At 38.8% G+C, this 14,165-nt stretch overlaps 1 protein-coding gene across 1 annotated transcript in view; it reads left to right on the forward strand.

Annotated features, from left to right (window-relative positions):
- The window catches only part of TRAP1 (TNF receptor associated protein 1), an 82,920-nt gene that overhangs the window by 67,252 nt on the left and 1,503 nt on the right, over positions 1–14,165 (forward strand). Inside the window, exons 9-17 of the mRNA XM_069106586.1 lie at positions 1,392–1,547; positions 3,460–3,580; positions 4,119–4,188; positions 5,329–5,476; positions 6,773–6,958; positions 8,042–8,180; positions 8,910–8,995; positions 10,660–10,805; positions 13,948–14,020. Of these exons, the coding sequence (XP_068962687.1) occupies positions 1,392–1,547; positions 3,460–3,580; positions 4,119–4,188; positions 5,329–5,476; positions 6,773–6,958; positions 8,042–8,180; positions 8,910–8,995; positions 10,660–10,805; positions 13,948–14,020 (1,125 nt within the window). The remainder of the gene's footprint in view (positions 1–1,391; positions 1,548–3,459; positions 3,581–4,118; positions 4,189–5,328; positions 5,477–6,772; positions 6,959–8,041; positions 8,181–8,909; positions 8,996–10,659; positions 10,806–13,947; positions 14,021–14,165) is intronic.

The following is a 14,165-nucleotide window of genomic DNA, read 5'->3' on the forward strand; positions in this document are numbered from 1 at the left end:
ATTTAATAGGAATGTGTATGTAGAGCCTATATCAGATTGCATGCCATTTTGGGGACAGGGAGAAAATTTAAAACTTGTGGAAGTGAATGTTGAAAACTAAAAATAAATAAATTAACTTAAAGGAAAAAAGAAAGTACCCGCATCGAATGTAGATGACTTTCTTAAGAGTAGCTGAGAGGGGCGGCCAGGTAGCCATGAGTAAGAACACCGGCCCCAGAGTCGGGATGACCTGGGATTGAATCCGGGCTCAGATACTTAGCACCACACCCAGAAATAATTGGCTTTGTAACCTTGAGCAAGTTACTTAACCCCAATTGTTTAAAAAAAAAAAAAGAGTAGCTGAGAAAGTGAAGAAAACTGTGGTATGAAAGATGGAAATCTTTCATAATCTAGTGAGGGTTGTTTTTTAAAAATGATGTTAGATGGTCATATTTGTAGGCAACAGTGAAGGAATTAGTAGATAAGGGAGAGATTGAAGAATGGGGTGGGGGCAAAGTTATGATGGCAAGGACAGTGCTAGAGAAGTTGGGAATAATTCAGGGTTAGGATTTGGCAAATTATAATCAGTGATAGTCTTTATTTTTAATAGTATTTTATTTTTTCCCAATTATATATAAAGACAGTTTTAAAATTCGTTTTTAAAAAATCTTGAGTTCCAGATTTTTCCTTCTCTCCCTCATCTCTTCCCTTCCTAAGACAGTAAGCAGTTTGATATAAATTTTATATGTGCAGTGATGTAAAACCTATTTCCATATTATTCATGTTATGAAAGAAGAAATAGAAGAAAGAAAAAAAAAACAAAGTGAAAAATAGTATGCCAGTCTGCATTCAGACTCCATCAGTTCTTTATCTGAATATGAATAGCATTTTTTACCATGAGTTCTTCAGAATTGTCTGGGATTGTTGTATTGCTGAGAATAGCCAAGTCATTCACAGTTGATCATCATATAATATTGCTGTTACTATGTACAGTGTTCTTGTTCTGCTCGCTTCTTTTTGAATCTATTCATGTAAGTCCAGGTTTTCCTAAAGTCTGTCAGCTCATCATTTCTTGTAGCTCAATAGTATTCCATTACATTCATATATCCCAACTTATTCAGCCATTCCCCAAATGATGGACATCCCCTCAATTTCCAATTCTTTGCTACCAGAGAAAGAGCAGCTGTAAATACTTCTGTACAAATAGGCTCTTTCTCTCTCTCTCTCCTCTGATTGATTTGCTAAGTCTAATACTATAAGATATCCAGACCTGAGCACCATTTTGTTGACTGGAGCTAACATTGTAGATGTTGATTCACTAAAACATTAAGTTAGATATGCTTGTCTGCATTTACTTGATAGAAAAGAAGCATTTTAAATGGATTGCTTTTCCGATTTATCTCCTTTTGCAGGCACTTTGGATGATGGACTCTAAAGACATTAGCGAATGGCAGCATGAGGAATTCTACCGCTACATCGCCCAAGCTTATGATAAGCCCCGTTATACTCTCCACTACAAGACTGATGCACCACTGAACATACGGAGTATTTTCTATGTGCCAGAATCAGTGAGATACTCATACTCTGATTTTTGGGTCTTAGGGAATGTGGTGAGACTATAAGACAGAAAGTAACGCAAAGTGCTTTCTTCTACTTAAGCAATAAACTTCTACGGTTGCTTTCAATTGGAGTCTTCTAGCTGTGACTGAAAGAAATAACAAGGCCAAAAGAAGTTAAAACATTTCCTAGCAATGGCAGTACCTTAGCTCCCTTATCAGATTATAACACAGATCATTCCATATCCACAAAGAGAACTTAGAAGTCATATCTAAAAGAAAAATATGTTTGTGAATGAATTGTGAATACAGATAAACTCCCACATATGGGTCAGAGGCATTTTGGGACTTTTGAAATGATGTTTTTCAGGAGAGACAGAGAAAAACCCAACCATTCAGGACTCTAAACCTAAACCTGTTTTGGGCTAATAATGTGACTCAAGGGTACCCCTTGTGGTTCACAGCTCTTCACATCTATGGGTTATTCTCCAGGTGCTGCTGTGCAGGAGTCCAATGCTTTTTGTAAAGATGCTGCAGATATAGAGTTCCTGACAGCAGAACAGATAGATAATAAAAGCAGAGAGGGCAGGGGTGGGAATGGAGTGTAAAAAGATTGAGTGGTTTTCATTCCAAAAATATCTATCTCATTGGCTAAATACTATTAAATATTGTAAGATGCCATTGTTTTATTATGAAGGCTTAGTTCGCTTTTAAAAATAAAAATCCCCTTAGGGGAGGCTAGGTGGCGCAGTGAGTAAAGCACCGGCCCGGCCTGTTCCCCTGAGTTCAGTTCTGGCCTCAGACACTTACCGTGTTTCCCCATTAATAAGACCTATCCCGAAAATAAGCCCTCCCCTTACTGTGTAAGATTCCTCTAAAATAAGCCCCCCCCCGAAAATAAGCCCTATTGAGATTGCTACTGTAGTGTAGGTGCTCCCCTGCGCTACATGCTACATTACGGTACCCTCTGTATGCACCATCCCCCTCCTTCTCCCCGGGTGAAACGCACGCCGCGCTCCCGAGCTGCATCCAATCAGAGCTGCAGCAGTGAGCGCGTCATCCTGTTCTTCCCCAGTGATTTGCTTATTGAATAAAGGTACGTTTTTTTGTTCACATTTACCTGTTTATTAAAATTGCTGTCAATGTTCATTAAAATAAGCCCTCCCCTGAAAATAAGCCCTCTGGTGTTTTTCTGTCCAAAAATTTAATAAGACAGTGTCTTATTATCGGGGAAACACGGTAACACACAAAAAACTAGCCGTGTAACCTTGGGCAAGTTACTTAACCCCAATTGCCCTCCAAAAGGCAAAAAAAAAAATCCCCAAGAGGTTCCTAGTTAAGCTTAGTTAACATTTAGCAAGGGATATTTCACAGCCAACTGAATGGGACCCTCCCTGTATTTGATGAGGGTGAGCACATGACAGGAAAGGAGAAAAGAGGAAGTGGGAGGAACAAATAGCTTCCTTCACAGTTTTGTCCATGCCTGGCCCTGAATACCTAGTTTTATTTTATACAATCTCTTTTTCCTGTTAAAATCAGTATCTTGATTACTCCCGTTGACTTTTTTTAAAAAACAGATTTTTATTGATATCTTTTATTTTTACATCATCTTGATTTCCCTCTGTGTCTTTCCCCCATCCCCTCCCAGAGCCATTCCTTATAACAAATAGTTGTTTTGGGGGGAAAAAACCCCAGCAAACTGCTCATTGTATTGAAAAAATATGACATTTGATGTTCTATACCTGCCAAACTCCTCACCACTCCACCAGGAATTGCCTTCTCATGTCTTACCTCTTTTTTGAGGGGTCAGACTTGTTCTTTATAATTTTCCAAGATTCATCTTTAATTTTTTTGTAGTTCTTTTCCATTTACATTGAAGTTGTCTTCCCACTAGCTTTTAATATTCTTTCTCCCTATTTTGCAGAAGCCATCCATGTTTGATGTCAGCCGGGAGCTGAACTTCAGCGTTGCCCTCTATAGCCGAAAAGTTCTGATCCGGACCAAAGCTTCTGACATTCTGCCCAAGTGGCTTCGCTTCTTGCGAGGTGTGAGGGCTAGCCTTCTTTGTTCCTATCCTCAGAAATGGTGGAACTTGACCACATGTGTGAATGATACCTAGTATGAAAGGTCTATGTTGAAATTACCCTCAGAAAATTCCTTTTAAAAATCAGTTCAGCCAGTGTTTGTGACTGAGATAATTTTAAATGTACATTCAGTTAGGATAAGTGACTATAGACACTTAATTTCAGAAAGTTCTCTACCTTTAGTGTACCAAATCCCTTTTAGGTTTTAATCTCAAAAACCCACAAAAACTGTGTTTGGAAGAACAGTCAGAAAAATTGTCTCTCATTATGTTTTCTTCTTTTTTACTTCCCTTCCACCCCCAGCTGAGCTCATTTTCAGTATTAGCTGAGAAAATGGAGGGGATGGTATTATTAAAGAGTACTGTTAAGTGATAAATTTGGCTCACCTACAGAGAGACCTTGTGGACAATAATAAGAATAATTTAGTGGGTGAATGTGAACTCTGAGAGAGTTGACTTTGTTTTTTGTGTTTGTTTGTTTGTTTGTTTTTCAACACAAGGTGTTGTGGACAGTGAGGATATTCCCTTGAATCTCAGCCGGGAGCTTCTTCAAGAAAGTGCCCTTATCCGGTAAGCACATGTGTTAGAGGAGGAAACATTGTATTTAAAAATGAGGACTCCAAGCTAGTGTTTTCCTCCTGTTATCAAGTTCTGAGCTATCAGCTGAGAAAGTAAGAGCTCCAGAAATACAAGAATTTAATTGTCACATTCTCAAGTAAATCACAAAATTCAAATACACCAACATTACCTTTTCATTGAAAAGCTCTGTGACTATCTCAGGTTAGCCTGGTCCTTTGAAGAAAAACATCAGATAAATTTGTTCACCCTCAACTGAATCTTTTCACCTTCTTATTGTCAACTGTTGCAGGGAAGATCTTAGGTCCAGAATGTTAGGGGAACTATGAAAGTTTGAGATCTTGTGGCATATTTGGTTAATGGTGTGATTTTGGACCAGTATGACTCCTTCTGAAGGCAGTGAGGAGTTAGAGTGAGAAAAGCTTCTTATAGATTGACAGCCCTGAGAACTGTTGTGAGACAGAGCAGAACTTGGCATCTTTTATTCCCTTGTTTCCAACGGCTTTGGCTATTAGTAAAATATAAGGGGGAAAATGGGTAAAAGACAGACAGTGTAACAGAGAACTGATGTATAGGGTAGACTTGGGCTTCATCAGTTCCTTTTTTTTCCTTTTATATTTTTTTGTTTTTAATTTTGTTGATCCGTATTGTTTTGGTACAACAAACTTTTCCAGTAAATGCCTAAAAGTCAGTTAATCACTTTTAACAGAAAGGAGGGGTGCATGGGATGGCTAGGTAGTGCAGTGAATAGAGCATTGGACCTGGAGTCAGGAGGACCTGAGTTCAAATCTGGTCTCAGACACTTAATACTTACTAGCCACCTCGATGCCCTGAGTTTTTCCATTTTTTAGCATCATTGCTGGTTTGGTAGATGTCAGGTAAATCCTCTTAAGATTGTGTTAATTTGCATTTCTCTGATTATTACTTATTTTTAACGTTTCTTTCTGGAGGTTATTCATAATTTAATTTTAGAGATTTGTTCATTATTAAATATTTTCTCTGTACAGAACATTGCACTAGGCATTGGAGATACAGGGATGAAAAATGTTTTAACCTCTGCTCTCAAAGAGTTGAACATTTCAGTAGGGAAATGTTTAAAATTAATATCTTAATTTTAAAAATTTCATTCTGCAGAAAACTCAGAGATGTTTTACAACAGAGGCTGATAAAATTTTTCATTGACCAGAGCAAAAAAGACCCTGAGAAGTATGCCAAGTTCTTTGAAGATTATGGGTTGTTTATGAGGGAGGGAATTGTCACTATTGCCGAGCAGGAAGTCAAGGTAAGAGTTTTGTGTTTTTAGGTCTCCTTTTGGCTGCCTTAGATCATGAGGCATCGTTGAGGCAGGACAGGTCTGGGGAAGAAATATTGAGAAATCAGTGCTCGGGACCAAGAACTCCAGGCTGGATTGCAAGGCAGTAATTTTCATTTAGTCTAGGGGAACCTCTCTTTGGAACAGCAACCCTGATGGTCTTCCCCTCCTAGCTAGGGGCTATCTAATTAAAGGGGCCATCCTTTGAATCACTTCTTAAAGAGGTCTATTCACTGAATGGACTCTAAGTTAGTACATGAAAAAGCCTTAGCTTAAAAGGGCCAGGGTCTCCCATTACATTCTGAGTTATCTCCAGTCATCCTGATGAATATCTGGTCACTGGATTCAGATGGCTCTGGGGGAGAAAGTAAGACTGGTGACCTTGTATAGCCCTCTCTCACCCAAATCAAAGTCAACTACAAGTCATATCATCATCTCCCTGATGCCGTGGTCCTCTTCGAAAACGAAGGACAAGCACAACCTGTGAGTAGAATGAGCTGCTTGGATGGGGACCCAGCTAGTTGGGTGACTCATCTCCTCCTCTGCTTCTCCTTCTCTTCTCCAAAGGCAGGTAAAATTTGATGACCAGAAAGGAGCTGCCCACTTAACTTGGGCTTTACTAACTAGGTTCCTTCCTTTCTTCCTTCCTTCTCTCTCTCTTTTCTTTTTTTTTTTTTTAAAGCAATCAGGGTTAAGTAACTTGCTCAAGGTTACACAGCCAGTTATTTCTGGGTGTGGTGCTAAGTATCTGAGCCCGGATTTTAACCCCAGGTCATCCCGACACTGGAGCTGATGCTCTTACTCGATGAGCCACCTGGCCGCCCCTTCTCTCTCTTTCTTTTCTTCCTTCTCTTTCTTCCTTTCTTTTCTTTCTCTCTTTTCTTACTCTCTCTCTTTCTTCCTTCCTTCTTTTCTCTCTTCTTTTCTCCCATTTCACTCTGAAGCACAATAGATCCTTGCCCAGGCTCCACTTAAGGGCTGTATTTTAGGCCCTCCTGGCTTAGAGTGAATGTCAATGGCAACTGTTTCTCTTTGGAGCAGCAACCCTGAGGGTCTTCCCCTCCTGGCTTGATTTTTTTCTTTTTCTAATTAAAGGTTGAGGGGTGCCATGCTTAGAGAGACATGCTGTATGGGAATGGAGCAGACTAGAGCAAAATATCCTCTTTAATGAGTAGCTTGTGTGGGTCACTCTCTAGTCCTCTGAGAAATCTAGCCCAGTTCATCTTGGAGCTAATCACTGAAATATGTCCTTACCTCCATTGCCAGGAGGATATTGCAAAGCTCTTGCGTTATGAATCTTCAGCTCTACCTCCTGGCCAGTTGACCAGCCTTATGGAATATGCCAGTCGAATGCAGGCTGGTACCAGGAACATCTACTACCTGTGTGCCCCCAACCGACACTTGGCTGAAAACTCACCATACTATGAGGCCATGAAACAGAAAAATATGGAGGTAGGTGAACTGTCAGAGTCATGTGGGTTCAACTGAATAGCAACTGAGAGAAGCCTGCAATGCACCTTATTACAAATATAATTAAAGTTGGCAGAATAGGATCTAGAACACGCAGCAAGGTCACTCACTCATCACTTAACAACCCTTATCACTTGTAAGATTGGAGCTATAAGGTACCTTAAAGGCAATTGAGTCCAGCTCCTTCATTTAACAGATGTGGAAAATGCGGCACAGAAATGTTAAGCAGCTTCCCCAGAGCCTTAAGACTAACAGGTGTGAGGGGGGATCTGAACCAGGGTCTTTCTGACTCCAAGTGCAATACTTTTCTTCTGTGTCCCCCTGCCTCCCATGGTCCACCTGTGCTGATTCATCACCTTTATCTTCCCCCTTGATTTTGGCTACTTCTGAGTTGCCTCAGTTTTCTGGTTACCTATGCTCCTCTGTACCTTCTCCCAGCCATCCAGTCTATAGAGTGACATGAAATGAAGTTTCTAAGAATGTGTATGTTTTGGGAATGTATATAAGAATGTGTATGGAAATGAAATTGTGTCTATATTATTAACAAATTATATATTCAATGTCTATATTCCAGGAGAGATATTTCATACTCTGTAGGCTCCGAGTTAATTATAGTTTTGCTGCTACTGTGTTTGAATGTTGAAAGATAAATGAATGATTGATACAAAAGAGGCCTGAATAAGGACTTGCTTTAGTTAATACTTTATCTTTGCTCATTTAGTCTTCATAAAAAAGAAACTGTTAAAATATTTTAATAGAATTTATGCAGACTTTAAGAACTGAAAGGTATAAGAGGTCGCCTGGTCCATTTCCTAACTACATTTCTAGTGATAGGGATTTTCCATCTAGGTCCTAACACCTTAGCACAGCCAGATGCTTTCCGTGTTATAAACCATTTCTAAAAATAATTCCAAACAATCTTCAACTTCTCCCTAGTGTATTATTTGGCTGCCCCTGACTCGGAAATTCAATGGAATAAAAGAAGCAATTTTTTTATTCACTATACTCATTGTTATTCTACCACCATGAGTAGCTTCTGGTAGCCTTGGGTCTGACTCTTCACAGGTACTCTACTGCTATGAGCAGTTTGATGAACTGACCTTACTGCATCTCCGAGAGTTTGACAAGAAGAAGTTGATTTCTGTGGAAACTGATATTGTTGTCGATCACTACAAAGAGGAGAAGTTTGAGGAAGGTTCTCAAGGTTGGTGTCTTACATATTTACAGGTCCCCGTTCTCCCACTATGCTATGCTAGTAGCATCAGAGTATATACTTCCATGGCAACCTGTGTCTCCTAATTACTTAATCCTAGTTTTTGTTTAAATTCCGGAGAGGTGGAGGGTAGATGTTAAAATAAACCATGGTTGAGATACAGAAGGCATCAAACTGGCCACAGTGTGCAATCTTTTACTTAGGTTTCTTTACTGTCTTACATATTAGTGAATTTAGCATATTTTAAAAATATTTGTATAATGTTCACAGTGGTTATTAAGATAGAAATTGATTCACTAAAGATGCATTAATGGCTAATGATTAATCATCAAGAACCTGGAGATTTTTCAGATAGCCGAGTCTTAGCTCCTTGAAATTAATCATGCTTCCTAGTCTGTTTATTTAAAAGGTAATAATACTTTCACTATTCCAGATAAGATGGTGTGGACCCTTTTCAAGATCCTAGGTGACAAGAAAATATGCTTTCTATTTGTCTTTCTGAGTTTTAAAGAAAGAAGTCTTTTACTTAGCCAATGCATTTTTTTCTTCTGTGGTTACAGAGCCAGTTCAAGTCTCAGGCCCATTGGTATTTTGCAGTAAAATTTGTCATTTTGATTTCCTTTGGGAGGCAGTACATGGATATAACCCAGATATACAGGGATTGGTAGGAAAATGTCATTTGAAGAGAAAGCTTAGTTTCTAGTTTTCTTTCTGTTCTAGCTGCTGAACGTCTTTCAGAGAAGGAAGCAGAGGATCTAACAGCCTGGATAAGAAATGCACTGGGTACTCGGGTCATCAATGTCAAGGTGAGGCTGCCCTTGGTGTTTGAGGCTGAAGGTACAAAATTAAATTGTGATGAATAGTTCTTAGACACAGACTAAGTGAATGTATGTGTCTGTGTGTTCATGGTACTGTGCCTTGTCAATATTCAGGGAAAAGTTAAATAGGCTTTCCTTTCAGTTCATATACTAAAACAAATAACCTCTACATAGTCAAACACACTGAATACACAGTGTGACAGTTATGTACAAATTGCAGTAAATAGCTGGCTGTTCACAGAACATTTAATTTTGTCTCATATGTTTCTCAGGTTATGTATGATTGTCTTCAAAGGAAAGGGAGTGAATAAGCTTGGATCTCCACCTTTTCTTCCTATTTAGTGAAAAAAAGCTTTGTAGAGAAGGTGGGGATCTAAGCAGCGTAGTAAATTAGCAGTGTAAGAATTCTTGGTGGACCGTGAAAAATGATGAAAAAGGAATCGTGTTAACCTATGATATTTGAGTTGGTAAACTAAATGAAGCATGAGCTACTGTGGGAAGGTAGAGAAGAATTAAGATGCAAACCCTGTTTTTCAGACGCTTAAAGCTCCTTAAGAGTGTAACTGTAAATGCAGAACTTAATAAACACAGGAATCTAAGAACATTTACCAAGGAATGTAAATAAAAATTAATGTAGAGTGGGGCCAAATAAAGGCATAATTAAGTGTTGAAGGGTTACAGAGGAAAGGAAGGTAGAATCCAAAAGGAGTCTGTATTGAGCCAGGTTTTGGAGAATGATAAGGGCCATGGATTGATCAGTGAGTAAAGGGGTATGCTTGGCAGGGGCAATGACAGAAACAAAGGCATGCAGATGAAAACATCAGTCTTGTAGGAAAAGATAATTAAATTAACTTGTCTCAAACTATGTCTCTTAAGTAAATCAAGGACAAGTGAAATTTGTAGAGTAGGCAAAGAGTACCAGAGTTTGATGAAGAACCCTGAATACTAGTCTGATTTTGGATCTGATGTAATGGTGGCCATAATTGTCCATTATGCATTCTTGAACAAGGAATGAATATGATGAAAATGGCACTTGATTATTTTAGCAGTCATGTAAAATTATTCTAGCGATGTGTTTAGCATGAGATGATGAGAAAAGAGAATTTAAGGCAAAGGAATCAAATAAAAGACTGATGCAAACACCAGTGCAAGGTAATAGCAGCCCATTGAGAGTGAGGGAGGAGCTATAGAAAAGGAGAAAATATTGCAGTCAGGAGACCTTGGAGCCGGACTACTTGTGTTGAAGAGTGGCAGGATGAGAGAGTATGACAGAGGACAGTTTAGAATGACTTACCTTTGAAGTTGGGGAAATCAGAGGAATGGCTGAACTGTGGACAATGGAAGGGGGAATAATTCCCAATCGGGATTTTGTAACAATATCTCCCTCCTAGCACACATGGAATTCTCTAAACATGTGCCTCTTCTCATAAGGGGAACTACTCAGGTTCTCAAGTGTTGCCCTCACAGTTGGTGAATAGTTGAAAGGGAAACCTTAATTAGAAAAGTAGCTAATTAAGATTTGTGAAAATATATTTCCTCAGAAGAACAGTTAATGGTTAATCATGTCTTGTTGTTTAAGAGGAATTTGAACACTGACCTTTTCAAAATCCTGGCATTTCTTTCTGTGCCTTCTCATCACACTTGGTCTTTAGGTGACTCTTCGCCTGGACACCCACCCTGCCATGATCACTGTGTTGGAGATGGGGGCTGCCAGGCACTTCCTGCGCATGCAGCAATTGGCCAAAACCAATGAGGAGCGTGCTCAGATTCTGCAGCCTACCCTTGAAATCAATACCAGGTACAACTGACTATGCCTAGGGATTCAGTTACCATCTGACTCCATTCAGAGTCATTTTCCCTGTAATAGACGAATGAGTCAACTCTCAGGCTAATTCTTAGTTAATGACATATCTTCCTTTGTACCATGATGAAGCAAGAAAGATTGTCATATTTGTTAAGAAGAGAGGCCTAAGATTGAGGAGGAGAAGAGGTGAAACAGTATCTGGAGTGATCGGGGTCTGTAGTCACTGGGGATGTGGATCCAGCAAAGAGGCCCAGACCAGGGTGTACCCCAGCAGCAGTGCTGCCATGAGTCTGGAGTCTGACACCACTTCCTCTTCCTAGTAGGTTACAGAATTTTAAACTTGACTTTTGTAATCCACAAGGCTTATAATAAATACTTACTGGAATGTATGTATAGCTAGCATTACTCAGAGCCCTGGGACAGAGTATGAGGAGTAGTATAGAAAATTCATACAAAAAATTTAATTCTCTGAATAATCGAGAAGTTGGAAATGGAATATATGTTATAATAGAAATTAATGTTCATAATCAAGAAGTCACAGTGACCAGATAAAATATGTTCTTGCTTCCTCATCACCATAGCATGAAAGTGTCATCTGCAAGGGTGCAAAGCAGAATGACTTACCCTGAGTACATATAAATCAGAAGAAAAAGAAACTAATCACTATACCAAGGTCTTGTAGAAAGCCCTGAGGAAATTAAAACTATTCTCAGTGGAATTTTATAGTATATATCTATTAGAACTTTCTGACCTATAGGTAATCCAGTTATTTTCCTCATAATTTATTTTAATTCTCTCTTGTTGCTAATTTAAAATATTTTTTTCATGTTTCATAAGTGGAAGCTCAAATTGTTCATCATAACTCAATAATGAGAAGTCGCTGAATTAATATATTTATAACAACTTTCTCTTGAAATATTGCCTTTTAATAGTTTCTTTTTTTAGGTGTAAGCAGGGATTAGGACCAGAAACAGCGAGACTGTTACAGATGTGAACATCTCTAGAATCTATACAAAGTTTGCTACAATAAGAAACCAGTTTCCTCAGAAAGTTTTTGAGGGCATGAAAAGGTTTAGTCTCGTTGTTTCTTCCCTTAATAAAAGTATTTGTTCTATAAAACTTGGACTCAGTCAAAAGGCCATACCCAAGTATCTAGAAGGCCTTATGTGACCTCAAGGATACAGGTTCTCCAACCCTGGATTAGGATAAAAGGTAGACAGTATGTATTGTGAGACACTGGAATTCTATAACCAGTTAAATCTTTCTTTGGACACAGGAATTGATTTTAGGTATTGTCCTGCATAATGACCTTCCTCCAAAAGCCCCCTTAAAAGTGTACTGATGGGTTATTTGGTGTGCTTAGTTAGCAAGATTGAGGAAACTATAGATGATAATTTTGACAATAAAATAATTTTGACTACTGTACTATAATTAGATACAAAGATAATAATTAATTATGCCATTGTTTAAGATGACATGTTAAAGATATTAACATCTACATGTTTTTATTCCATTTACCCCACTTTTATGTATTCATTTTCTTCTGAGTAAGATGTACCCAAATTCTTGTCCTAGGTTTCACCGCCACCAATTCTGTGACACCTGGGAGGTCAAATTTGCTTTCTTGCACTAGGACCTCTAGCTCATTTTTCTTGTTGCATAAGCTTTGGCCATCTGTGTCTAGACAAAGTGGATTTAAGGCCTTGAGTTTTATTTCTGGTTCCTTTTCTTGAATTTTGTGTCTCAAGAACTTCTGCTTGTCTCAGCCGCTGTTCTTTCATCATAGCTACTGTTTTATGGTATCTGACAGTGGATATATATTGACAGTTCCCCCCCTCCTGTCCTTTAAAGCCATTTTTATTAGATTTTTCATGTCTGGCCTTACAAGTGTACATGAATACTCATATATGTGCTGTGTAGCATGAATGGTGCTGAGGACGGCCTTTCTGTCCCCCACTGTACATCACAGTGCCTGAAATCCCACTACTAGGGATTTAGAATACATTTTGGTTTTGAAGACTTTTCAGTCTTCAGGAGTTTTCCACTGAATGAGAAAAACCCTAGAAAGGTAAGATCTCAAACCATTGTCAGTTAAAACTTTAGTAGGGATTATTTGGCAACTACTTGACCTCACCATACAGGGGACAGTTGAAAGAGGTATGTTTGGGGCAGCTAGGTGGCGCAGTGAATAGAGCACCAGCCCTGGAGTTAGGAGGACCAGAGTCCAAAAACAGTCTCAGACACTTAACACAAAAACTAGCCATGTGACCTTGGGCAAGTAACTTAACCCCAATTGCTCTACCTTCCTCCCTCCAAAAAGCAAAGAAAGAAGAAAAAGAAAGAGGTATGGTTTTAGTGGGTACCAGGAACAGTAAGAAAGGAACAAAGACTAAATAATTTTTCCTCTGTCTAGCCTTGATTAGGAGAGGAGTGTAAAACTTAGGGAGGGAAATCTTAACTGAAGTCTTTTCCTGTTCTTTAAGGACTATTTGATGTAATTGTTTTTCTTGAATTCACTAATGGGATTTTATTTTTTTGCTTTTATTCCATATTCCTTTGTTCTTATCATCTCTCATCCAGACACTGCTGGCTGTAAAGTACTAGTTGTTTCCACAAATTCATGAGCTTATAGGTCTAGCCCATCATACATTGTGTTTCCCAGTTGTGTATCTCACTGGGTACTCGAATTGCTTTTAGGTTCATTTTGCATATTTATCCTTCCCTCTCTCTGGAGCATCTCTATCCGTCAGGAAGTTTTTGGAAGAAAGTAATGGTGGTTCACAAAGAAATTCACCGAGAACTTCTGAAAATTTTTGGAAAACTGATAATCACCTTAATTGATGTATGTAGGAGTATTCCACTTTAAATAAATCATATAGGAAAATCCATGTTTTCAAAGTTTTACAAAAGGATTCTTGAACCGTTTGAATGAACTTCTCAACAAAGGATTTATGGGTAGGATTGTTTTAAATAGTGAGCTCCTTTAGTACAGTTGTTAGAATTCTTTCTCCATGTCATTATTTAAGGTGCACCAGTATCAGGGCAATATGCTCTGGGTGTCTGAGATATAATCCAAGCACTGTCACAATAATAACTGATCTTGGAAACATTCTTAGCATATTGGCCTACATTGCAGGCATCCTCTGATCAGGAAGCTGAATCAGTTGAGGGAGAGTCAACCTGACCTGGCCCAGCTATTGATTGATCAGGTGAGTATGAGAATGTGTTTCTGGGGGAAAATGGTCTTCAGTGTCCATGGCTCCTGCTTTCAAGAAAGGAACCCCATATTACTCCTCTTTTCTGATGGTTCTGGAGCTTTTCTAGCTTGTTGTAGAAAATACAGATACCTAAAAG

The sequence above is a fragment of the Petaurus breviceps genome, unplaced genomic scaffold (genome assembly GCF_028583685.1).
Source record: "Petaurus breviceps papuanus isolate PSGF00001 unplaced genomic scaffold, PetGlider_PUasm1.0 138, whole genome shotgun sequence".
Classification (NCBI taxonomy): domain Eukaryota; kingdom Metazoa; phylum Chordata; class Mammalia; order Diprotodontia; family Petauridae; genus Petaurus; species Petaurus breviceps.